The sequence below is a fragment of the Andrena cerasifolii genome, chromosome 2 (assembly GCF_050908995.1).
Source record: "Andrena cerasifolii isolate SP2316 chromosome 2, iyAndCera1_principal, whole genome shotgun sequence".
Lineage (NCBI taxonomy): Eukaryota > Metazoa > Arthropoda > Insecta > Hymenoptera > Andrenidae > Andrena > Andrena cerasifolii.
In genome coordinates, this window is record NC_135119.1 from 11,072,166 (window position 1) to 11,098,767 (window position 26,602).

Genomic DNA, 26,602 nt, shown 5'->3' on the forward strand with positions numbered 1-26,602 from the left:
GCAAAACTCACCCTATTTAACATTTGTTTTCCCCTCTATCACAACACATGAGTTTCAAAGCAAAACTCACCCTATTAAACATCTACTATCCCCCTCTATCACAACACATGAAGAGAAAAATTGACTCTATCAAACATCCACTATTGCGCTCTATCACAATACCTGAGTTCCCAAATAAATTACCCCTATTTAACATTTGTTTTTCTCCCTCCATCACAACACATGAGTTTCAAAGCAAAACTCACCCTATTAAACATCTACTATCCCCCTCTATCACAACACACGAGTTTCAAAGCAAAACTCACCCTATTAAACATCTACTATTCCCTTCTATCACAACACATGAGTTTCAAAGCAAAACTCACCCTATTAAACGTCTACTATCCCCCTCTATCACAACACATGAAGAGAAAAACTCACTCTATCGAACATCCACTATTCCACTCTATCACAATACATGAGTTTCCAAACAAAACTCACCCTATTAAACATCTACTATTTCACTCTATCACAACAAACTACTTAACAAAAAAAAATCATTCTATTGAACATCCACTGTTGCGCTCTATCACTATACCTGAGTTCCCAAGTAAAACTCACCCCTGTTAAACGTCTATTATTCCACTCCGTCACAAAACACCACTTTCCAAGCAAAACTCACCCCCATTAAACGTCTACCCTTCCTCTCCATTGCAACACGAAATTTCTCAAGCAAAACTCACCCTATCAAACATCCCCTATTCCACTCTGTCACAACGCACTACTCCCCAATCAAAACCCATTCTATCAAACATCCATTGTCCCACTCTATCACAACACACGAGTTCTCAATCAAAACTCACCCTGTTGAACGTCGTTTATCTCTATCCCCACGCTGGGCAGAGCCGGTGTCGGAGGAGCGACGACTGGATTGGTAGTGTTCCCGTTGCCCGCGATGGTCGTGATCGCCGACAGCCTGTGGGGACTTGCCGTCTGGCCCACATGCGAGGTCGGCAGTGCCCTGTGAGGGCTGAGGAGTCCCGCGACCGCGTTTGCGGCGTGCAACGGCGAGCTGCCGGGCGTCGACGCGTGCGAATGTGACGCATGCGTGTGGCACCCTGTGCTCGGCGAACGGCGGGCATGGTGTCGCGTGCTGCAAAAGATAAAGACAATGGAACTTTACTAATAACAAAGAAGAACATTAGGTATAATCAATTGTTTATCAGTGTTGTATTATTATCAATGGACTGTGTGCGGGTTAGAAAAAGTGTTTACTGATCTGCTTTTGATCTTTCTCGCTACACCTCGACAGTTTAATTCGATTTATTTCGAGATTCCTAAATATCCTGTAGATTAGCAATAGGTACATGATATCTAAGAGAATTCTAGCCCCTGGATAGTTGATTCAGGACCGGCCGTCTCTCCGGGTGCAAGATATATTTTGGGCCCCCAAACAATTTCTCAACAGCAAAGCAGTACAATATCTTTTCACGAAAAAAGAAATAAACATTAACATATTTAAATATATGAATATATAGAAATTTTATTCTAATTTCTTTCTTGACGATCCTCGCAAGTCGGCTTATAAAATTAATTTAATTTTAATCAAATAACAAATTTTCGTTCTCATTTTTTTATTTTCCCTATTCTCCATTTTTCCTTTTTTTTCTGGGGCCTAGGTGCCTTATACTCACTACACCCTTCTCCCCACTTTGGCCGGACCTGAGTTAATTACACTCCAACACCTACATGTGCATAATACTCTTCAACAGAACACCGCGAATTCTAAACCCTGTGCAGTGCTAAATGGTACCAGTAGGGGAGACCGGGGCTAGTTGACTAATTTTTATAAATAGACCATTGATATTTTATTGACTTGTTGCACACCAAAAGTTTACACATTTCATTAGGTATACAGGCTTCATTTTTCAAATTGTTTTAATTGAGTCTAGGTCGTAGTTTTTATTATATTTAGAGTAGCGAGACGAATAAGTCAACAAACCCCGGTTGTGGGGTTAGATGAGGCGTATATATACGCAGCCAATTCCATCAACACAGTATACGAAAGGCGTAGATATATGTCCTACGACCAACAATTTTTTTATATTTTTTTCCACTCCTTCACACTGTTATTTTTTGTTTTTATTAAGTATCATGGTGTTAGGTACTGTAATTATTTCCTACTTGTTTGTTATGGTCTATTTGAAGCCCTGAGAGTTTGAAGGGAGGATAGGGTGTAAAACTGGTAGGGTTGAGTTTGGAGGGGAGATTTGTGGTGGGGGAAGTGGATTTGAGCAGCTAAACTCTTTGCCTCGACTGCATCTTGAGGACAAAAAGTGCAATTTTTGGTGGTATTCCTACGCTTAGTCAAGTAACCCCGTCCGACATTGTCATCGTGTTAAGGGTCGTACGTACAAAACCTCCACGCACCGGATAAAATAAAATACCCTAAATTATAGTGAATGTACCACGTTTCCACAAAATATTCATGAAAAAACGTCAAGCAATACACAGTGGAGAAAAATTCATAAATAGTCGAAACAAAAATATTAACTTCGCACCGACCTTTTTAGATTTTTCATTCTCACTGACGGAACACGCAAGTTTCTGTCACGGTGGCACATTAAATGGCAAGCTGGTCATTCAGATGCTTCAATATCGCGAATCGCGGCGTAATTTATAACATAATCCAACAATTAAAGGGAATTAGTCAACTAACCTCGTTAGTCAACTAGCCCCGGTCTCCACTACCCTACTGCCCCACTAATAAACAGCATCACCAATGATCTGTATCAACAGTGAACGCTACTAACAACAAGACGCAAGCAGTATACCACCACCGTAGCCCTGAACGTAACAAGGGATCAGATCGAGCGTTGGTCACTCGGCTGAAATCAGATCGCAGCACGTTCCGCAGGCTTGGACTGGCGTCGATCGATTAACAGGGTTAGACAAAAGCCCGTCACCTGGTCGCACGAGATCGCGGGGCAGTGTTTTAATCGACCAATCGAGAGCCAATCGTCCGCGTAGGCCTCGCACGTGTCGAGGAACAGGGTCGTGACGGGGGAAAAGCTCGGCAGCACGTGTGGCATCGCGCACGCGACGCCAGAGAGACAGAGAGGGCGACGTTGTCACGCGATCGCGAGCTTCGAGGTGCAATCGTGTGTCTCGCTTAAGCGAGCAACGGTTGGCACAGTGGGGCAATATCTTTCCTTCATCGGTAGACCCAGCGACGGGGTATTGAATGGGAATAGATAGTGGAAGTGGAACAGGAGCTTTCACGAATTTCGGGATGTCAGAAGCGAGTAATGGGACGAACAGTGTGCTAATCTTCATAATATATTCCTTACATTATTATTAATATTCCTTATCTACTCTCGGAAATTCAGTTCTACGTATGATTAAGTTGCAATATTGATACTTGTACAAATAATATCTGTTCGTCTTATTTCATCTCTTTCTGCTATTTTCTTTGCTATTTGTTATTTTAACCCTTAACTGGTATCCTGGGGTCAGTCATGACCCCAAGCACGCAAGGTTCGCTGCAAAATATTTGGTTGTCTAAGTTTGTAAACTGAATTTCTAAATAATTTCACCATAATAGTTTAACTTTCTACGTATCTATTATTTTATACATTACCTACGAACAAAATAGGTATTCATAGAGGTTGATCTAGTGTCGACTTTACAAATTTCTGTGTCCTTTTTTATTTGGGGTCTGCCACGACCCCAAGATAACAGTTACGTTTGAAAAGACAGTATACCAGTTAAGGGTTAATTTCACCTTATTTGTCCGTTCTCTATCCATGGGGTTTCGTGTCATTATAACTTGCCAAAGGGTTGTTACTCGTGATAAATAAATAAAATAAATAAATAATATGCTTAGTATTATATGAAGACTGATATTCCGTGTCTCATCTTTGGATGCTATAGAGCACCATGTGGGGATTGCAAATTTACCGACTTTTTCAATTACCGGTAATTCGGTAAAACTTTCAATCAAAAGCGGTTTATCGGTAATTTACCGGTGTTTCTTTAAGGTATTAAAAATATAAGAGTAAACATTACAAAAAACTTTTTTTTTTAATCTAACCGAGCATTATTAAATATATGCAAATGAAACTATTCTGAATATAAAATGATATAAAAGAAAATAGATATATTTGTAGCAATAGTTATTAATGTGGATCTTCACCACGAAAACAATGAAAAGAATCTTAACTTGCATACATAAATAAATATTTTTTATTTAACGATTCTTTTTAACAAATAAGCGCGTAAAACATAATTTGTCTAAACTTTGGTCTCTTGATCGCGACCTAATTGTTTTACAAAATAATCCAGTCACTTGGGTAGTCATTAAGAAATCATATGCCATTTGTATATACTTTCTCCTTACTTTTTCTACTTGAAAACACGTCCATTTTTTTTATGACTTGATTCAGATTTTTAGTTTTCTTTTGGATCAGAGTTCGTTCTTCACGAGATACTTCGGCTTTCGCCTTTATTAGTAATTGAAGTTTTTTTTCACTGCTAACGCAGTAGATGTCGACGGGATTACCAGTCAAGATTTGAGGGTATTTCTCGCGATTTACCGAGAAAACGGTAAACCGATTTACCGGTATTGCGATCCCTAGTACCATGCTCCACTTGAGCAAGTGTGCGTAGAGGAAGGTGCATGGGACGCGAGGATCAGGTTTGATCAGCACAGGGTGGAGTTTGAGATGTATGGAATTCTATTTGACAAAATATCCAGGTGACGAATAAAGGGACAGTTCCCTAGGCAGTACAGGAGAACTATAAAAATCATGACACACCCCAGTGTGTTCAGCGCGTTAAGCTACACTTGTGACTAGCTAGAAAAGATATCTTCAACGAACACTATGGTACATACAGACTCTCAGCATCAGTGAGCCAAGAGACATCGCTATCTACAACTGCTGCAAAACGTGGGAGCAGAATCTCCCTGGGCCAGTTGCACCCTAATCCAGAGATTCGCCTTCTGAGCTTACCTGGACTGTCTTCTAGGCGTGAGAGGAGATCCATGGCTGATCTCCCCGAGGTTGAGGGCGGTGCTGCCGTTGACTCGACACGTGTCCACTCTCTTCCTCGGTGGGTCTGCCTCCAACTGGCCAGCCGAGCCCCGCATCCCGCCCCTCATCACCTCCAGCTCGTCCTCGCAAGCCGGTCTCCTCCGTTTCCTCTCGAGCAGCAGGAAGTATATCACCTTCTCCGTGTTATGGCTGCGGGGGGGGGTTATTGAAAAGAACGAAGATTTATCCCCGGTTCAAGGTTTCCCAGTGATCGCCGCAGCGGTCCTCTTTCAGCTATAGCCGGAGCAAAATCGATTGGCTGCTCACGGCCGCTGATAAAGGGGATGAAGCGAGAGGCGGCGATTTTAATGGAACTTCGTGGCCGGATGGAGAATTGAAATATAATTGGCGGACGCTCGTTAGCTCCGAGGGAATGTAATTACGAAATACCCTTTGCTGAGCGAATTGGAACAGTGTTATGGCCTGCAAGGGGTGTACAGGAGGTTGAAGACTTTTCGAGCCTTGCTTCTTTAGTCAAGAGCTCAGGGTCGTCTTCAGAGAAGTTTTTGGGCATTAGCGGTGTAATTAGAGGGGGCGAACTCATTTGGTGTAGCCTCGAGGATGTCGCTGGATATAAGACTTCAGCTTGTTTCGGCGACGTCGCGAGGCGTTGTACAGTAATTGGGGTAGAATCTGGACTGGCGGAGGTTGAATTATTGACTGTAACTACTGGGTTCGCGTTTCACTTGGAAGAAGCTCAAAGTCGAAGTTACGTGTGAGTAATAACGCGCGATCTTTATTAGCGAATATCTCCCATAGAATAATCAGATTAGAGTCCGAACTTCTGGATGACCAAGCGTTGACTTTAATCACTAGGTTTTTGTTTCACTTTGAAGAAGCTTAAAGTCAAACTTACTTATCAATAATAACGTACGATCTTTATTAGCAAATATCTTCTATAGAATAATCAGATTAGAGTCCGAACTTCTGGATAACTAAGCATTGACTTCAACCACTGATGACCCATTTCACCCTAAAGAGAGCTTAAAATGAATTCACCAGCGAGCAAGTCATTATTTTCGTCATTGAACACCCCGAAAATAATTGATTACCGATATAAATACTCCAAAACATATTTTGCAGTATTTCTCGACTCCCTGTCTAACCACAAAGTTTCATCGAACCCAACGAATGCTTCCTAAGGTTGCTCGATTTATGGTTTCTTTCCCTTCTGTCCATATCGCGAAACTTGTTAGCTCGACACTCGGAAGCTTGCTGGCAAGTCGAGCCGCGCGACTTCCCCCCACCCGGTTCGCGTGGTCGAACCCTCTTACTTGGGGCTGAGCAGCTCCTGGATGAGTTTGTCGCGCTCCTTGAAGCATCCTAGGCTCGCGATCGCCTGCAACACGTCTGGATCGATGGCCTCCACGGACGGAATAACGTGCGTCTGCACCACGTCCATCATGGACAGCTCCAGCTCCAGCTCGCCCTTCCCGGCTGCCGTCACCCACACGTGCCTATTTATTTCCGCCAGCTGGGGGAAATCGATCATTCGGGGGGGATTTATTGTTACCTGCTCGCAGCTCGTCAGCGTTCGGGCGGTTTTGGGAACGTTCCGTTGGAGCATGTATTCGCGAGTGGTCAGTTTAAAGGGGAAGCAATAATTGTATCTATTAAGAGTGTGACTGCTATGTGTGATGGTAGGGGTGAAATTGTAAGTTTGTTAATTAATAGGGTGGAGTATTGAATTTCTGTGTTCTGCGGATCTTGCATTGGAATTCATGAAAACCGAGAGTTGAGATACTTAAGGTAGTGCTCATGTTTTTATATTTTTTTCGACAGATTATACCTCGACTATTCACTATATCTCCCCTCTTTACTATTCCTCTACTCTTCACTATATGTCCCCTCTTTACTATTCCTCTACTCTTCACTATATCTCATCTCTTCACTATTCCTCTACTCTTCACTATATCTCCCCTCTTTACTATTCCTCTACTCTTCACTATATCTCCCCTCTTTACTATTCCTCTACTCTTCACTATATCTCCCCTCTTTACTATTCCTCTACTCTTCACTATATGTCCCCTCTTTACTATTCCTCTACTCTTCACTATATCTCCCCTCTTTACTATTCCTCTACTCTTCACTATATCTCCCCTCTTTACTATTCCTCTACTCTTCACTATATATCATCTCTTCACTATTCCTCTACTCTTCACTATATCTCTAGTCTTCACTATACCTCTATTCTTCACTATATCTCCCCTCTTTACTATTCCTCTACTCTTCACTATATCTCCCCTCTTTACTATTCCTCTACTCTTCACTGTATATCATCTCTTTACTATTCCTCTACTCTTCACTATATCTCCCCTCTTTACTATTCTTCTACTCTTCGCTATATCTCCCCTCTTTACTATTCCTCTACTCTTCGCTATATCTCTAGTCTTCACTATACCTCTACTCTTCAGTATATCTCTAGTCTTCACTACATTTCTACCACCAGGTATACTTTCTTCACTTCTGTTATTCTCAGGTTAGAGAAAGAATCAACTTGGAACATCTCCTCGCGAACCCTTTGTGGAAGGAAAGTTTTTCATACTGGACTTATAATTAGCTGACACCTTGGGCGTGGGGTTGTAGTGATGGGTTGGAACGTACCACGAGTGCCTCTCAGAATTTGAACAATAATCGTAAACACGCAAATGAAGGCAGCATTACTAGACCACAACGCTGATCCCAAGAATAATAGTAATCGCGAATATTATTAACAAAACATGCTCAAGTTGATTATTTCCCTCCGTCAAAGAATGGGCGGTATTTTATCAAGATATTAATATTATTATTATTATATTTCATCAACGAAGGTCTTACCGTTAGTCTCTTGTCAGGATCGACCTCGATCATCCCCTTGAGCAGATTCTGGCACTCGGGCGGCACGAAGTGGGGGATGTAAAACGCACCACGCTTCACCTTCTCTAGCAGCTTTCTCAAATTGTCGTCGTCGAAGGGCAACGCGCCCACCAGAAGCGCGTAAAGTATCACCCCGCACGACCAAACGTCCGCTTTCCTGCCGTCGTATTTCTCACCCTGGAATAGCGCGATTATTCCACGTTTTTCCACCCCGTTTAATTAAATCACCGACTGGTGGCTGGTTTGTAATAACGGGTCTCGCTGGAGGTAATTACTGGCGCTCAAGGGGAATACCAAATTTGTGAAAGAAAGGTGAGATTTTGTGAAAACGCGAGTGCTTTTTATTATTAAGGGGAGGTTCCGGTCTAAAAGTCGATTTTTTTTATTTCATTCAAAGGATTTGTTGAAATTCGTAAAATTCCCGAAGTTATAGGCATTTGAGTAGCGGCAAATGCATGGGTAACACCCGGCCACTCGGCGCCCACGTAAAACTTTAAACGCGTTTTACTCGAAACAGTGTTCTCAAAATCGGTGGGATCTGTATTTCCAAAAGTTATTATCCGATTCGACTGAAACTTTTTTATTTTGAAGGATATACTTCTGGCTAGGGGGGATATCAGAAAAAAATACAAAAATTTGAAAATTTATAATTTTCAAAGGCGTTGAAAGGGTGAAAAAATATAGGGAAAAAGTGATTCAAATTTCAAGTGTCGTTATTTTCTAAAAAAATGTTATTTTTGTAATTTTTCTGGTTCCAACCCTAGCCAGAAGTATATTCTTCAAAATAAGAAAAGTTTCAGTCGAAGCGGATAATAACTTTTGGAGATTCAGGTCCCAACGATTTGGATCAAATTTTTGACGCCTTGAATTTAACGACTCCGCAGTGCCGTCTGCAATGATTAATTATAAAACAAAAAATATATTTCTATAATATAAGACATCCTTAATGCAATGCAAAAAATCCCATTAAATTATACACAGTAGTTTTCCTTTAATTAATTCCTAAAAATCATCTATTTTTTGGACTCTAGACCGGAAGGTCCCCTTAACCCTTTACGCTGCTGTGGGGCGTAGAATTATAGTGTGGGTTTACGGAGGGAATATTGTCATTGGATCAGACTTTGCCCTATCCTCCCGTTAGAACTGAAAATACAGTTTTGATTAGAACTGTTTCTATTAACTTTTAACATCAACTCAAACCTGCAGCATGTGCCCAATATACATACATATTCTGGTAGAGAATTAAAAGCTGTGTAAAACCCAGTCAAAGCTGAATTTATTTAACTATCAAACAGAAACCCTCCATAACATTAAGCAACACAACACCTTTTTAAAGCCAACAAAAAGTTACTATTTTTAAAAAGTAATAAAAAATCTAATACTTTGTTGGGGCACTTTTTGCTTTTAGGACGACCTAAAACGTTACCAAAAGCAGTAACTCCTTTGTCGACTGCAAAAATGTGCTCCTCCGTTGAATGCCATATAAAACTTTTGCTCGTTAGTTAAATAAATTCAACTTTAACTGTGTTTTATACAGCTTTAAATTATCCACCAGTATATGCATATTAAACACATACCGCGGTTCCAAATTGTTGCTGAAAATAACAAAAATAAAACAAATCGAAAAAGTAGTAACTTTTCTCCGCTACTGTATATCCTTAGCAGACCCAAACATCTTCCTTCCCCAAATTCCAATCCCCCCAAATGAAGTCCTCCAAATCCCCTAAAAAACTTTATCTCCCCCCACCAATGTCCTACACTAAATACTCTGTATCTCCCACGACCACACCCCAACTTCTTTCAACTTCTCCCGCGCACGGTGTTACTAAAAAGAAAGTTTAATTCTAGGCTTTACGTATTACCTTGGTATCACTGCTCTACTCTAGGCAACCCCCATCTACGCGATATAAATTCCAAGATACAATTCTTCCCAATGCACCAATCTCCTTCCCATTGCCACTCACAGTTTCAAACTTTCTTTTCACCACTGCCGTGCCTCAATAGCCACAGCGAGCGTAAAGTCTCCAAAGGAGAGAGCCAGGGATTAAAAAGTTGCAATCTTACTCGGATGACTTCAGGGCAAGCGTAATGAGGAGAGCCGCAGCTAGTCTCTAACATAGAGCCAGCCGGCTGCAGCGACGCCATCCCGAAATCGGCGATCTTAATGTTATTCTTCTCGTCCAACAACAAATTCTCAGGCTTCAAGTCTCTATGACTGGAAAGAAGAAGGCAGGCCTTCGGTTACCGAACAGTGGCCCCCAATTCGCCCCGGGGGGATTCCGCGTGGCTCGTACAGGGTGGGCTAATTTGAATGGCCGATCGATCGGGGGCGAATGTTTGAACGGCGTGTCCCTGCCGTGAAATTAGGTCCGTTTCGGTATTTATTCGATTGGGGTAGGTTCCCGCGGAAGGGCAACTAGGCCCTCGGGGAGGAATCCCTCGTTTGCTATTCGCCTCGTTTTTCTCTCGCCTCCTGCTATTCAGTCGTTACACCCGTCGCGAAATTAAGTGGAAGGAATTTGGCATCGTGCACCGATCGGGCGCGCTCCTTCGCCGGATAAACTCGATTCTTCCTTTGGATTAAGCTCAACGGTAGATTTAATGGGCCAGGAGGGGGAGAGAGGCTTCTATCTTCGATTATGTACACCGGGTGCTCGAAAAAACGGGTAGTTTGTCGTGTGCGACTCCTTGCAATTTCAGAGGCGATTTCTGGTCTATTTTATATACAATTGCAAATGTAAATAGTGTTCGTTTGACTAGGAACGCATACTTTTAGTATAACAGAACCATGGGCAAGAGGAAAAATTCTTTTGGCTTGAGAAAAAATAGCTAATTTTTAAAAACTAAACTTTATTAAGTTTACACTAAAGAAGTGAATATCTTTAAATTACAATTTAAATTTTTACTCAACGTTGCCCCCCCCCCCTACACTACCTCAAAAAAAATTGCGAACGCACTTGCACAGAACTATTGTTCTATCTTGATAATCAGATATACCTGACTAACACGGAATCTTCGGTAACCCGATTATTTTGCCTCAATAGAAGTATCAGGTAATTTTTTGGTTCTTCAGGGTGAAAACACCACTCGAAGGTTAACGTGTGCTTTTCTATTTGCCTGTATACCGTGGAAACTAGAATAGAGTTATAAAAAAAATTGTTAAAATTAGAATTTAATGATTTTCTATGCTCCATAAAGCTGTGCAACGAATTTGTTTAGAATAATGAAACGTGAGCCCACCACAAACGGTTAAACAATTTCATTGCACAGTTTACGAAGTGGAAGAAGATAAAAAAAGTAGCTGGAAAAAATTGCCTGACACTTCCACTAAAGTTCCTCGCAAACTTGCAAAGTTTAAAAAAATCAGAATTCTTTAAAAATGACTTTTAGAATATATATCACTTCGCACGTTTTCACTTCCTTGGATGAGCACTAGGAGCTCCAAAAACTTTACCACCCTGTTTCTAAAACATCCTATGCATATAATTATCCCTTTCAAGGTGAATGCTGGGTCCATTTTGACCCATCTCCAATATCAAGCTACACGTATTAATTATTATCAGCACCTACTACTTATTTCAGAATATACAGATTTGGGACTGTAATAAAATCCGATTATTTTGTCGAAACAAAATTTTGTCCACCGCGCAAGGGTTACCTGTGGAGATACATCCCCATAAGAGCCACGCGGAAACCCCAGGCTTTGGATCGTGGCGAAAGATCGCCGGCTACTCACCATATACTATGGCTATGACAGAAATCTAACGCGGAAATGATTTGTCGAAAAAACCTCCTCGCTTCCTTCGGCGTCAGTCTACCCTTTTTCACTAAATAGTCGAACAGCTCCCCGCCCGACACGTGCTCCAGAACAAGGTACCTGGAACAGAGGGAGAGAGGCATCTGGAATATCCAGTGGTGGCGCGATTCGTGCCTCCCCGACCGTGCGTTTCCCTGTCCGCCGTCGCGATTAACGGCGGAACACCCCGTGAGCGAAACGCCTCTTGTCTACCGCGCGGATGCTTTTTCATTCTTCGTTCCGTCTCCTCTTTTTGGGGCAGCTCGACGAACGCCGCTGCGTTCCGAACCGGGGCGAAATTAAGGTTCAGCGGCGCCTCGAATTAAAGTTCAACGACTTCTCCAGCTCGAGGAGCCTCGAGGTTTTCCTCTTCCGCGTCTGGCGGCGCGGGGGTGTGGCAGAGGGGGTTGCTCGCGTACTCACAGGTATTTCTTGTTCTCGTACACGTCCGAGAGGCCGAGCACGTGGGGATGGTCGATCAGCTTCATGATCGCGATCTCCCGCTCTACCTTCATCAACACCGATTCGGACAGCTTTTCCCTGTTGATGATCTTGATTGCCACTTTCTTGCCCAACACGCAGTGGACCCCGAGCTTGACCAGTCCTGAAGCAGACGAAGTGGGAGTTAGAAATTTTTTGTTAGTCTTGGAAATAATGGGAATATATTTAAAGAAATTCTGAAGGAAGGATGAGGTAGGAATCAGATTTATTTCTAGTTTTGGAACTCGGAGGAACAAAGTGGAGAAATGTTTTATGAATAATGTGGAAGTAGTTTTGTTTATTATTGCATTGAATTAATTGCTCCCCTCCATATATCAATACAGCATTGTCAACCCAGATCACAAAATGTAGTCATATCCTTTTCATCAGATGTCTGAAGTTCGAGGCATCGCACTACTGCGAAGCAACCCGAGCCAAGTAGAACGGTCGTTAATAGTCAGACAGCACCTCTACAATCCAAAGATTGCATCACGCATAAAATTCATCGTCAATAAGACCCACTTTTCTCCCTTTCGTACCTATTTCAAAATCGATTCATCCCCATTGACCAATCTTAGGCGAGTAACGTGGAAAAGGGTCGTGGGATGTGTTTGTTCTGGTAAGTGCAGACCGTCTGCTCACTTTATCAACGTGTCTACCCATTCTCACTGAGTAGGGTCCTACCGTGAAAATAAAATTCGATCTGGTCTTCTTCAGGGAAGTACCTACATTTTTAATTCTATTTTTATTTTTCAGGGGAAAGGTGCTGCTTCCCCCAGTATTGGGAAAAGGAGAATCTCGAGTTGCGGGACATGTTTGAGGTCCTTCTTGAGGCTCTGAATCACTCTCTTCAGGGACATTGCGGTGCGTACACACGGCGCTACCTCGACAGGCAAACACAACGGTTTCACTCTGGCGGTTTCGAGTTGCTTCCACTCGGCGAATCACGGAAACCTTCCGTGCAAGGACTCCCTGGTATTATGTACGACATTATGTACAACGAGTGGAACTAGAGCCCGCTAATTCCCCGGCAGCTGTTTTCTCGAAGGGGAGGATTCTTGGTGAGTCGATGGAAAGATTGGGATTGTAATATACCTAGATGAAATTTAATGAACAATCTTCGAGCTCTACAAGTAATAATAATTTTCAAAGTTAATAAGAAACCCTAATATTAATAAGAATGTTGAAAATTAATAAGAAACTAAGGTCAGGTGTTGAATTCGATGCGTTCAGCATTTCGCACACTCTTTCGTTGAATTGACCGATAAATCTAAAGTGGAGCACGTACATTCCACGGAGTGGGCACGGAAACTTAATCGATTCAGTGCATTCAGTGTGGATCCTGAAATATTCCCGTTCCTCGCATAACATAGGACCAGGTTGCGGTATGCAACATGGTGTATCGTGTCGTGTCGCAAATGTTTTCATCGTGAAATACGTGACTAGGGGCTACTAGCACGATACCTGCATTCAAATGTCGATTCTCGCTTTAGGATTGCCACGGTTACATGATTTATCGCGACACTGTAAAATACAGTACACGCTGTTGTCTTTCAGGAGCCGGAGATTGGTAGAACTGAAAGCTGTAGCCGGGAATCGGTAGGCTGATGGTCGATAGATTGGAAATCGGTGGTGTGGGAATCTGTGGTGTAGAAATCGGTAGCTTGGGAATTTGTGGCGTGGGAGTTGGTAGCTTGAGATTTGGTTGCGTAGGAATCGGTAGCTTGGGAGTTGGTAGCGTGGGAATCGGTAGCGTAGAAATCGGTAGCTTGGGAATTGGTAGCTTGGGAATCAGTAACTTAAGAAACGATAGCTTGGGAGTTGGTAACTTGGGAATCGGTGGCGTGAGAATCTGTGGCGTGGGAATCGGTATCTTGAGAATTGTTAGCGTGGAAACCCGTGGCGTAGAAATGCGTAGCGTAGAAATGGGTAGCGTGGAAATGGGTAGCTTGGGAGTTGGTAGCGTGGGAGTCGGTAGCGTAGAAATCGGTAGCTTGGAAATTGGCCGTATGGGAATCGGTAGCTTGGAAGATGATAACTTGGAAACTGGTAATATGAGAATCGCTAGAATTGAAATTGAAACTATAGAATTTGTGAGCGTAGGAATTTTTAGGTTAGAAATCAGTAGAATCCGACTACCTAAGTAGTATAACTAAATTAAAATAAATTAAAGAAAATAAATTCTAACTAACTTATGCCCTACCGCGTCCCCTTTTAAAACGCTAAATAAACACTATTACATATGCTGAGTTTCAAATGAACGAAAACCTACCGCTACTCATCATTGTTATCCTAAAATTATCACCTTAATTGGCGTGCAATTAACCCACTTGTTAATTTCACCCTAGTATTGAAACGTGCACTTCTAAAAACAGGGATGTTTCGTACTCCAATAATATGCGAGTTTACATTATTTCATTCATCAGATTTTTTACAATTTACGAATCAATTTATTGTAACCATTTCTTACATGGATTACGATCACACGGTTGGCCAGAATTTTGGTAATTCCTGCTTCCTTGTTCCCTTAGCCTCCCTCGCCCGAACCGTTTCAGCGGTTCGACGTAGTCGCGGAGGGTGGGTCCAGTGGAAAGGAAAACGGTTTGGAGAACGGGCTTTGATAGGAGTTGCGTTGCAAGTGAGGCGAAAACTCGGCGGGACAGGTTCGAAGCGTTTCGAGTTCTCTGGCCCCTCGATTACGGCCGTTTCTCCGCGTGTTTACCTACTCGAGATGTCAAACGACTGCCTCGACTGTTTTACAGGGCGCATAATTAATCCGCGAGCGGGCTCTCGTTCGTGAAATTACTTTTCAGCCACGAATACGCCGATGGCTAATACAGGGCGCGCCAAAAGTCGCTACCTACCTTTCCCCTAGCTAAAGGAAATCGAAGTGGGAGGCCCTGTGACGTGACTCCATGTAATTCTGACGTCTCGTTACCAGTAGATTAAAGTAATTAAGTGCAGGCAAGTGCGTAAGTATGCAATTTCAGGTTTAAGTTTATTTCTGCGCGGTTTGGAGCGTGCAAGTCTAAAGCCAAGCGAGTTGAAGCATATTCGAGAAATCCAACACGAGTTGAAGCGTATAAAAAATAAGTAACACGAGTAGAAGCGTATGAGAAAAAAAAATACCACGGGTTGAAGCATATTCAAGAGGCCCGAGGCGATTTCCACCCGTTAAACACAGCTCTGCGCAACTAACGGTGTCCAAAACAATCCGCCCGATTCGATTCCAGTAAAAGCAAATCCGCGGAACGTAAATGAAGTTTCCCCGCACACAACCCCGCCATCAAAGCCACTCGCCTGAAATTCACCCTCCACCACCAAATTACACAGCGACTCTTGGTACGCTCTGTACTCGCGATGGCAGTGGAGTGGCTGGTGCTCGCGTCTCGCGCACGTTCGCGTGCTTAATTTTCGCTTTCCAGTAGGAAAGTGTCCCGCGAGTGTTGCACGATTACGGGGAAACTTTTCACCAGCCGAGCGCGGAGGGGAAAAAAATAATTAGCAATTCGTTCTCCGAATTCCTCGAAAGTCATCAGCCTCTACCTATCGACACTCGAACAACCCTCTCGCCTCAAATATAAAACAAAAAATCTTCAAAACCTTCAGAACCATTAAATTGAACCCCTCCATTTTGCACCCTGCTAGCTTGCCAGGTAACAGGCTACTAGCCTCGAGATACGGTACCAAAGAATTACCGCAGGCAGCGCAGTCCGATAAGTTATTGGGAGGTAAAAAATGAATGGATTCGATCCGTTGCCGAAAGCCGCGCGAGTTATGGCCGCGTCGGGGCTGTTCGTAAGCGACGAACGAAAGGAGGAAATATGACGGTATAGACGACGCGGAGCAGCGAGGAAAGCAGAATTTATAGGAGAGGCTAAATTGGCTTAAACCGCCTCCGAAGACCACAGCGACGCGATGTCTTTATCCATTTAAAAGCGGTCGTTGCAGACTCTTCCTCCCCCGCCGCCTCCTCCCGCCCCTCTTTGTTCTCTAAGTAGATAAGCGAACAGATGGGGGGAGAGTGATGGAGAGGGAACGGTGGGAAAAGAGGAGAGAGGGGAGGGTAGGGGGAAAAAAATATGATAAAAGAATGGGAGAGCTCGGTTGCGCCAGGCGATGGCGCAGAAGAATCGAGAGGACCCTTCGTCGATTAATTAATCGAATGCCCCTTTCCGCGAGTCGGCTTTCACGATTTTCCCGGTGATTACTATTCCTCTTCCAATTTGCTGAGCATTTCATAACGCTCCAGACGGCTCTCCTTTGTCCGGCGATAAACACGCCGCCGCGCGCGTTCGTTACACACAATGATATCGAAACGCCGCGCGCGGCCGAGTCGCGATTCAGCGATCGAACGGGATGGAAATTAGCGATGGATTAGCCTTTGCACGGACGGCCGGAACACTTGAGCGCGTACCGCCAGGGGTTATATTGGACGGGCTGGTAACCGTGTTTGGCGTCGGACATTTTTCTGAATCGGAAATCGACTCGCGAACGATGAGGTTGAAGTTAAGGGGAGATGGCTTGTTAGCGGAGGTGGAGACAGACAGGAGGAACAATCGAATTGATTGGGGGAGGAAATTAAGTTGAGCTTGGTTGGGAGCATGTACATTGCACATGGGTGGGTGGCTGTGGTAGGTTAGAGGATGGCAGTGTATTGGATGAGGGAGATTTTTGCGGATAGAGGGGTAACGGGAAGTGGGTGCAGGAGTTGCGAGAAGGGGAAAGGCGGAATGGTACTATGGCGATGGGAATATGGGAATCGGTGTAATTGAAATCGGTAGCGTGGAAATCGGTAGCGTGGAAATGAGTAGCGTGGAAATCGTTAGCGTGGAAATCGGTGGTGTGGAAATCGGTAGCGTGGAAATTGGTGGCGTGTAAATCGGTAGTGCGGAAATCGGTAGTGTGTAAATCGGTAGCGTGGAAATCGGTAGCGTGAAAATCGGTAGCGTGGAAATCGGTGGCGTGGAAATCGGTACCGTGGGAATTGATAGCTTGGAAATCGATGGTGTGGAAATCGGTACCGTGGGAATTGATAGCTTGGAAATCGGTAGTGTGGAAATCGGTAGCGTGGAAATCGGTACCGTAGGAATTGATAGCTTGGGAATCAATGGTGTGGAAATCGGTGGTGTGGAAATCGGTAGCGTGGAAATCGGTGGCGTGGAAATCGGTAGCGTGGTAATCGGTGGCGTGGAAATCGGTGGCGTGGAAATCGGTAGCGTGGAAATCGGTAGCGTGGAAATCGGTGGCGTGGAAATCGGTAGCGTGGAAATTGGTAGTGTGGAAATCGGTAGCGTGGAAATCGGTGGCATGGGAATCTGTAGTGTGGAAATCGGTTGCATGGTAATCGGTGGAACTGACCTAGAACGCGTGGGAATCGGTACCTTGGAAATCAGAGGCACTGGAATTGGTGGAATTGAAATCAGATGAATTGAAATCGGCACTTAAAAGACAATGAGCACGACTTTTACCCAAATACAGACATCAGTACCAGAAACGTAACTAGGTGGGTACATCAACAGAAATATAACGCAAATTTCATCTAACTAACATCCATTCAACTAATAACTAGGCGTTATAAAGCTGGTACTTTGGAAGTCATCGTGCATGACGGGTGAGGGGATTTAGAGGGGACCGATCCACGCGCAGAATTTGAAATGGCTCGATAGAACGAAAATTCCATGAAGGGTGTCGACTGGTCGCACTTCTCGACAAATCGACGGACAGGAATTGCATTAGCGTCAGTATAGGACGATAAAGTGCACTTTCGCTAACGACTTGCATCACGCACGATTTACCGACATCGATGCTAGACATCTCCTTCCTCCCCCTATTTCCCATGGAAATCAATCTCCCGCGAGTTTACATCCCACGTGTTCTGCGACACGATTGGCTCTAACGATGCACTGCGACCAATAACTCACTGATGTTTTTTTACAGTATCGACATAAATACAAGTGTCGTCAAGTTCCAATTAAATTACCGATCAATTCTGTCTTCTATGAATTTTTATATAAATTTCGATAGGTGTAAATTTATATTTAGGTGTCTAATCTCGAAAGGTCGGCAGGGAAAATATATACGGGAGTATTTTTCGCAAGCTTTAGGAAAATGAAAATATTTTGTGTGCTCGGTATCACTTTTGCCAAGATTGAGGGTAGATAAATGCAAATAAGCGTCAGTATGTGTGCTCACGCGCGAACATTTTGGGAATCCTGCTAGAATTTTCGTCAACGACACTTCTCTCAGAGTTCACCATTTATAAAAGCAAGCATTGTATATGCATGTGGAGAGATTGTCTGGTAGAACGACTGCAAAGTTCTTGGGATTTTACGAAATTTGCCAACGAGCCAACTGCTCCCTGTGGACAACGATTCAACCTACTTTGGCTGGCAAACATGCTCGAAAGATGGCAGGTTTTTATAACAATGTGACACAGAAACTTCGAGACCAGAAGTTTTCGTTAATATTTCAAATCAGAGGAACAGACCTTTTTATGCTTCTTCATTTTTGCTCGAGGTAGGTAGTCTTTGCTTAGAAGACCCCGGAATCCCTTAACGATTAAAAAAGAAAATTCATTCGGGTCTCGGGGAACTGAAGTAGTATGCTATAGCAAAAGAAAAAGCAATGTTCCGAAATAGAAATCACTGAGAAATACCTTCCACTATTTATTTATCAGAAAGACAGAAAACATACACACTCTCACGATCAGTAATAGTGAAGTAGAGTAATGAAGCCTCTTCCTCTGACCCTCAGCAGCCAAACTACTCCATCCTCAGCTGTATAATTATATCCCTATCCACCCATGTATCTTCAAACCACAACCCTTTCTCATTTTAATACTCACAGCAATAGAAGACACTAAATAAATCACGAAGCTCTACCACAAAGAACTTAAATAGACCGAACCCCATTTAAAATTTAAGCTATGTTGAAGATTTTCGAAAAAAAACACAGGGCACAGAATACGTGATTTTCTCGATTCATTTCGTTCCCAGAGGGAATTCCAGCCCCGCAGTCAGTTGCGTTACGGCGCTCGAGGGCGAGGGACTAACGAAGGTGTCCTTTGAATTTAAATCCCAGTTGGAAATAATTCCTCGATAAAGTCCTGACAGTACGGACGTGCCCCAGCGTCCGTCGAAATCGAGGGAATTCGATGAAGCGCGGGATCCGCGAAATATCGAGATATAATTCGATTTCGCCGTCGACCTCGTCCAATACGAAAAAAACCTGGTTCCCGTAAACGCATTTGCATACCGTCGTGTCGGGTCATCGACCGAATGGCGGCCCTGGATGCTGAATTTCAAGAGAATTGCCCCGTCATTATCACTGCGACGTCGCGTGGAAATCTGTTGCATAATTCCTAGGGGGGGAGTAGTGTACACGGAGTGGAGGGATTTCGTTCATTTAGGGAGATTTCAATGGGACTATGGTATGACGAAGTTGGCAAATTTGGGAAAGAATTTCGGGCGAGGTACATGTTGAGGGTTTCTATCTAAATTGAGGATTTTGTTCGTTGTTCCAAGCTATTCTGAGCAGTTTTTTTTATTAATTATAGCTGGTAGGGAAAGGGGAAAGGTGGAAAATGGGAAAATTGGGAAATGGGAAATTGGGAAATGGGAAATTGGGAAATGGGAAATTGGGAAATGGGAAATTGGGAAATGGGAAATTGGGAAATGGGAAATTGGGAAATGGGAAATGGGAAATTGGGAAATGGGAAATTAGAAAATGGGAAATTGAGAAATGGGAAATTGGGAAATGAAAAATTAGGAAATGGAAAATTGGGAAATGGAAAATTGGGAAATGGAAAATTGAGAAATGGAAAATTGAGAAACGGAAAATTGGGAAATAGAAAATTGGGAAATGGAAAATTGGGAAATGGGAAATGGGAAACGAGAAACGAGGGAAACTAGGGAAATGTGCAAACGTGGGAAATGGGAGATGAGAAAGGTGAAAATTGGAAATGGGAAATTTCTGGTGTTTTAAATTGAGATTGAGTGAAGCATTCTTGTGTCTTTATTCTACTTGTATGTAATCTTGTGAATTAGTATCAAGATTACTTTGAATTTGGGGATAGGGATTTTTGGTAACTATATTCTCTGGAATTTTTGGACCAAATCTAAGTAACACTTTTGTACCCCGTGACCTGGTAGATAGGATGTTTCTATTTTTTAAATTAATAATTTGAAATGAATATAATCACCACTTGGAAAACAGAAAGTTTCCCCCATTTCACAGCGAAGTGAACTTTCCTCCTCGAATCTTTCCTCTATCCATATTCAATACAACTTTACCCAATTACAATCGCTGCTGTGACTTCACCATCCCCTCCAATTAAACACCCAATCAGCCTAAATCTCCACCCACATTCCCACCACCATTCGGTCACCAAACATTACGTGTGCAGCTGCAAATATTATATAACTTAAAATCAGAACGTGGCATTGGATCAATCCCGTTCGTATCGCGAGCAAATCGAATAAAACGAATCCAATTCCGCCGGCGAGGGCTGACGGGGAAAAAAGTGCAACAGAAACTGAGCGCAACTTTTTTTTTTTTTGATTAATTTTTCCCCGCCACGAGGCAACGTCGCTCCCAGGCCCCGCTAATTAAACTAATTGAAGCGTCGCTCGTGCTCTCGTCGCGCCACTCTTCGATCCCTGATAATAGTCGCGCTATCCCACCTCCACTTTCATTCGCCCCTCTTCGCCCAGAGCCGGCCAAAAATTCAGTCTCCTCGCGACAAGTGGAGAGGCTTTGGTGGTTTGACATGGATTCATCGAATTAGTATCGAGGAGCACCTTGACAGATGTGGGATCGTCGTCGGAGTGTGGCTTCGCTGCTCTACATATGCACAGGGTAGTCACAGAAATGTGGGGCGATTTATGAGCTTCGGTTTTACGACATAGTGAATTAAGATTCGCGTGTAGCGATAGGAGATTCAGCGGCGGTGGCAAAAGATTCGCAGATAGTGGTGGTAAAAGGGATGCTTGGGAATTACAATTTTATTGCAATTTTATGGGTGCATGTGGGCAGCTGTTATTAGCACTGGATGCTAAGTATTGGGTCAGCTCAACTAGCATAATTCGAAGAACCCTCCATTTAATGAATAGGGGTACTTTTGTCCGTGATCAGTTTTCAAACTTCTTCCCACCCACCACTGCATACACTTGTCCAAAAGCAGCACTAGATTCTCTACTAATTTTGAAAATGTGCTCCTTCTAATACCGTTTATGTATATTCAGGAGCTGAAAGTAACCGAAGAGCCGAGGAGCAAACTCCTATTTTGAAATTTTGTAATATGGCACACCTAGGGATGGAGTGCAAAATCACTAACAGTGATTTATCACAGTGATCATGATTTTTTTAACTTGAGCGAATTGTTTACTGTCATCGTAATTCTTGATCTTGAGTGAATTACTTTTTATAAAATACTTAAGTATAGTTAGTGTTGCAGACAAAGCGTGCTAATTCAGCGATTATATACCTAGTATTTACATTCATAAATAGCCAATGCGTGCACGCACTGATTTGATTGGCTAAAGTCTTCACATATGCATTACACTTTTTAACTAAACTGAAGAGATATTCGTTAATTTAAATGGATCAAGAAGGATTACATTGGTTCGATATATACAACTGAAATTCTATAAGCACAGTGAGGACTTGAGAATGTTTCAGGAGAAATTAGAAATTGAGGTTATGTGGCGCGCGCAAAGAGCAGTTATGCTTTCCACCAATCAGATCACGAAAATCGTGAGTCACTGTTCCGCCTGCACCAATCAGAAGTGATCACGAAAATCACGGATCACTGTGAAAAATCACTGTGATTAGGAATCAACGTGATCGAATCACCAGTGATTCACAAATCACGGTTCTAGCCAACACTAGGTATACCAGAACTACAGTATAATACGTATAGTAGAGTATAATAGCGTATAATAGAGCATATGTATAATACAGTAACAAACAGAAAGTTTAAAGTAATCGTTATTAAGTTAAATAAGAGCTATGCAACTAAAAAAATGAATATATCGTTCCATTAAAAAACAAAAAATGAGGAGAGTCTCCTTTGACCCCTAGAAATTCCCCAGAAGAATTTACTGCGCCCTAAATGATTAGTAAATCCCCACCATCCCATTTAATGTAAAAAAATCGGAGTTGATTTTTGCAGTGGTTACAAAGAAAGCAGTTCGTAGCACTTTATATGGCCCACCCTGTATAAGTATTTGCAGAAGAGTGTCGCAGAAAAGTTTCAATAAATTTGCTCTCCACTTCCAAGCTGCGGCAGCTGCGAGTCCCAGTCTCTATAAGAGCATTATCAATCAGGATGTTCAATGGAGTGGAAGCTAGTATCTAATTCGATGAATAATTCGCGCAAAGAAGCCTACTTTCGAAGACCTCGCGCTGGCAACAAGTGTCTGCTGGGATTCGATGAAACTTTAACCAACCGTCTCGTTGTATTTTCACGAGGCCGTATTTAGCCCCCGTTTAAATCGAGATTCCTGATTATTATAGCCGGAATGCTTCAGGGAGGCTCGAGCTCCATCTGAGGATAGCGGCGGGATTAATCTTGGAACGAGGCGAGCGTTTGTTTACGCGGTGTTCCTTTCAATCGGGGATCGAATGCATCAAATATTCAAACCCCGGAAGCCCTTATTTCCTACCCCGGCCGGGGTGAATTCGATTTTTACCCTCGACCCTCGAAATTGGGTGGCTGGTGTGCCCTTACAGCGCCTTGGAAACGCTGTTCTTTCAATTTCTGCATCGAATATGCTGCGGCGACGAAATCACACCGCGTAGTATCTGAAAAATATTTTCTGCCTGCCAAGAATGATATTTTTTTCAGAATTTGATTAGGTAGCTTGCTTCTGTTTAACATTTTTAAAAAGCAGCTATTTTGCCTTCGGAATTATACAATTTTAAGTAAAAACGAAATTTGGGTAACGAGCTGGAAAGATAATTTGTGAACTGATCTCTGTTTATTATTCGCCATTTTAATTTGTTGCATTCAAATTTCATTTGTTAGCAATTTCATTTGTTTGAAAACTAATTGCCCCAAATTTATGAATTTGTGGAACGAATGCGATTGAAGGGTTTTTGAAGTTTAAATTGGAATAATAAAATTAATTCAATTGGTTAAAACGATTGTGAAAACGTGGAAGTAGATTAAACGAGGAACGTGAAAAGTGCGAAATGTATGCGTCTTGAGAAGTTCGATTGGAGCGAAACAGCATTTACGATGCACCCGAGGCAATATCGCCGCATAGCGTTCGATCTTATCGATTCGTCGCGTCACGCCCTGCGTGCCAATTCTTGCATCTTCGAGCGCGTGTGTCCAGAATTGAACACTTCTTACGCGCCGCACCGTAGTCGCTGAACTTTTCCTTCACGAACGTTCATCGATTTTGCGCGGGTCCCACCTACGGGGTGTGCAATAAGTAACAGCCACGCTTCTCAATCAATCTACTTGCCTGTCAGTGGATGTTCTCTGGCACACAAGAAACGGCAAACAAATTGTTGAAAGGGAGGTTAAAATTTTTATGTAATCTACTTAATAACAAAAGGATGAAGAGTACATATAGAACTATATATTGCGAATGAATCCTTTTCACATAAAGTACTATAATCAAACTTCCGACTTATAAGAAAATTTAAATTCGAGTCGAGGCTTTTCTGCAATTTGCTTCCCCCTCCACGCGCAGGGAGAGTAGGCGGAGCTGTAGAAACGCCCCGCCCACAGCAGCACCTCTGCGCAAAGCAATTGGCTGAAACTTTAACCAAGGCTGGATCAAGAGAGGTAATTAATGGGAAAAAAATAATTGAATCAGATTTTACTTACCGCTTTCCTTTCGAAATAATTAGAAATTACACTAAAAGTTTACTTTCAAACATCTTCTCGATGTTTGTCTTTTAATATTATTTATTTGTAAATCATTATTTTTCGGTACGATTAAATGTTTTTTAATTTTAGTTAGAATAAATTTATATTTTTAAAGATTTACGTACTTGGGTGACAATTTTTTTTTAACTTCGAAGGTTTGATAGCCCCAGGCCCATAAGATCTTAATCCAGCTCTGACTTTAACAATCTTTTATAAGAAAACGGTCCTTCGAGAAACATAGTCCCTTCTAAACTTTTCATCTGCTAAACGGGAACAGTACTGTGTGATCAGAAACTCCTATATGTAAAAAGGAATCCGGAATAAGACACCTCGGACGGTGGACTTTGGTGGAGTTGGTTAGGCGACTGACCAGTAATCAGAGGATCCGCGAGATCGCGGGTTCGAGTCCCATCGAACCGAGGTTCCATTTTTTCCGTGGCTATCGAACACAGGAATTACGAAACCTATTTCTACAGTACATTACAAACGAAGGCAGCAATTTAAAAGTCAAAATGAATTTTCTACCAAGCCTTCCTATATAGCAGGAATTGCCTATTTGCTTCGCAGCGAAGTACGTGCATGCAGCCATTCGTACTTGCGCGTCGCAGTGGGACTCGCGATTTCATTATCTGCCCGCAGTGCTCCGCGCAATTCCGGCCGTGAAACAGGGGTCTCGCCAGGAGATTAATGGACGACGCGGCGTGGAACGAGTTCCCATGAAACAGCAGGACAGCCAGCAACAGAATTCCGTACGCAACTCCCTGGGCTCGAGAACGAAAACTGTTTGTTCCATACAACCCCGACTCTGACGAGAGCAAGGAGGATTCACAATCGATTCGAGTTAAACTTGTCGCGGTTCCTCGAGAAGAAGAACCCGCGCTCGCACACCGAAATTGAATTCCCTTGTTATACGTCCGTGTACTAAGAGGGGAAACACAACTATCAGCCCAAAAAGACTATTCCCCTGTCGGCGGGAAACGCGGAAGAAAAGGAACGTCGTCCAGCTTGTCGCGGAGCTCGTTTAATCGTCGCACCCCGTTACTGTGTCGCGCGCAGACCTCGGCGATTGTCCCGGCCGCGCTTTGTCCGCGCTCACGGGAACAGCCGCGGTCCTGAAGCGCGGAAAACCGTGTACGCACGGATGAAAGGCCCATTCTTCGTTGGACTGCTTCTTCGCGTTTCTGTCCCTCTGCGGGGGGTAGCGCCTCGAAACGGGCGCGTAGAAAAGGAAAACAGAAGACGAGGGGGTTGACTCGGTTCCATGACACTCTTCCCCTGCCCTGGACCACCTTTCAACCGCGCGATAACACCTCGTGACTACTTTGCGCCTGCATTCCGCGGGGAAACTAAAGGTGGTCACTGTGTTTGCAGGTGGATGTGTGAAATGTCCATCGTGAAGTTCGGGTAGAACAGTGTTTCCCACCCTTCTTTGCGTCGTGATTCCCTTTTATAATATTCAAATAACCCGCGACCCCCTCCCATAAGGTAAAGTAAATTTAATAAGGTAAAGAAAACACATTAAAAATAGGTAATTCAAAATATTGTTCTAACTTAATAATATTAACAACAAAAAAAAACATTAAAAATAGGTATTTCAGGATATAATTCTAACTTAATAATATTAAAGAGAAAAAAACGTGGCGACCCCCCTGAAATCACTTCGCGACCCAGAAGTTGAGAATCACTGGTCTAGAGTCTAGACCTTGAAATTGGAGATTTAATTTTTTTTCTTTATTTCTGTATATTGCGCTTGACGAGGGGATAAGAAAAGGTGGTTAAAGTTTCGTCCAATTAGAGCGCGCTGGGTTGCCTCTGGAGGCGGAGCGCTGCCCCCACTCTGAATCCTGTTGAAGCGCTTGGAGGGGAGAGGTAGACGCGAAGGAGCATGGTTATTGAGGAAAACTTTGACGATTTGGTACGTGGAGACGGTTTGTTTGCTTTATGTTCTTCTTTTAGGAGAGAATAAGGTTCTTTGTATATGTGTCAATCGATACAGGTGGGTTGAGTTAGGTTCACTACTTTTTTCACACCCTCTAGCTGTCCTCCAATGCAATTGAATTGACACAATCGAAGACTTGGCAATCGATGATTTTGTGAAAAGCGACAAATAACAGGGTTCCATGAGAATCGTTGCTCCCCTTTCTTAATTGTACAGTGGAACAGATGAAAGTATGTTCACAATTAAAGAGAATAATTAATTATTGCCTCGTTGCAAATACAGACTTTCCGGGACGTCGTGCTAAGTTGTACTCTTAACAATTAAAATTCGTGTTCAGAAGCATTAAATTAGCCAATTACGCGTTAAATTAAGCGTGCAATCCATTGTCGAGTTAAGGGTGCAAAAGAAACTGACAGACTGTGCTTTAAACTTTCTTAATTGCGCGCTTTAATTGCATACCCTCATTTGCTCATGTTTTTACTCGTTTCCATTAATATAGAGCTTAGTGCACTTACGCCACTTTAACAAAAGGTAAGAAATTTCAACGAAAATACCCTAATTAATTCCGTTCACTA

At 42.9% G+C, this 26,602-nt stretch overlaps 1 protein-coding gene across 1 annotated transcript in view; it reads right to left on the reverse strand.

The window, feature by feature from the left end:
- The window catches only part of Sff (BRSK family serine/threonine-protein kinase sugar-free frosting), a 48,940-nt gene that overhangs the window by 18,897 nt on the left and 3,441 nt on the right, over positions 1–26,602 (reverse strand). Inside the window, exons 2-8 of the mRNA XM_076806862.1 lie at positions 12,148–12,328; positions 11,665–11,805; positions 9,993–10,143; positions 7,890–8,105; positions 6,347–6,546; positions 4,992–5,222; positions 843–1,132 (exon numbers count right to left, since the gene is read on the reverse strand). Of these exons, the coding sequence (XP_076662977.1) occupies positions 843–1,132; positions 4,992–5,222; positions 6,347–6,546; positions 7,890–8,105; positions 9,993–10,143; positions 11,665–11,805; positions 12,148–12,328 (1,410 nt within the window). The remainder of the gene's footprint in view (positions 1–842; positions 1,133–4,991; positions 5,223–6,346; positions 6,547–7,889; positions 8,106–9,992; positions 10,144–11,664; positions 11,806–12,147; positions 12,329–26,602) is intronic.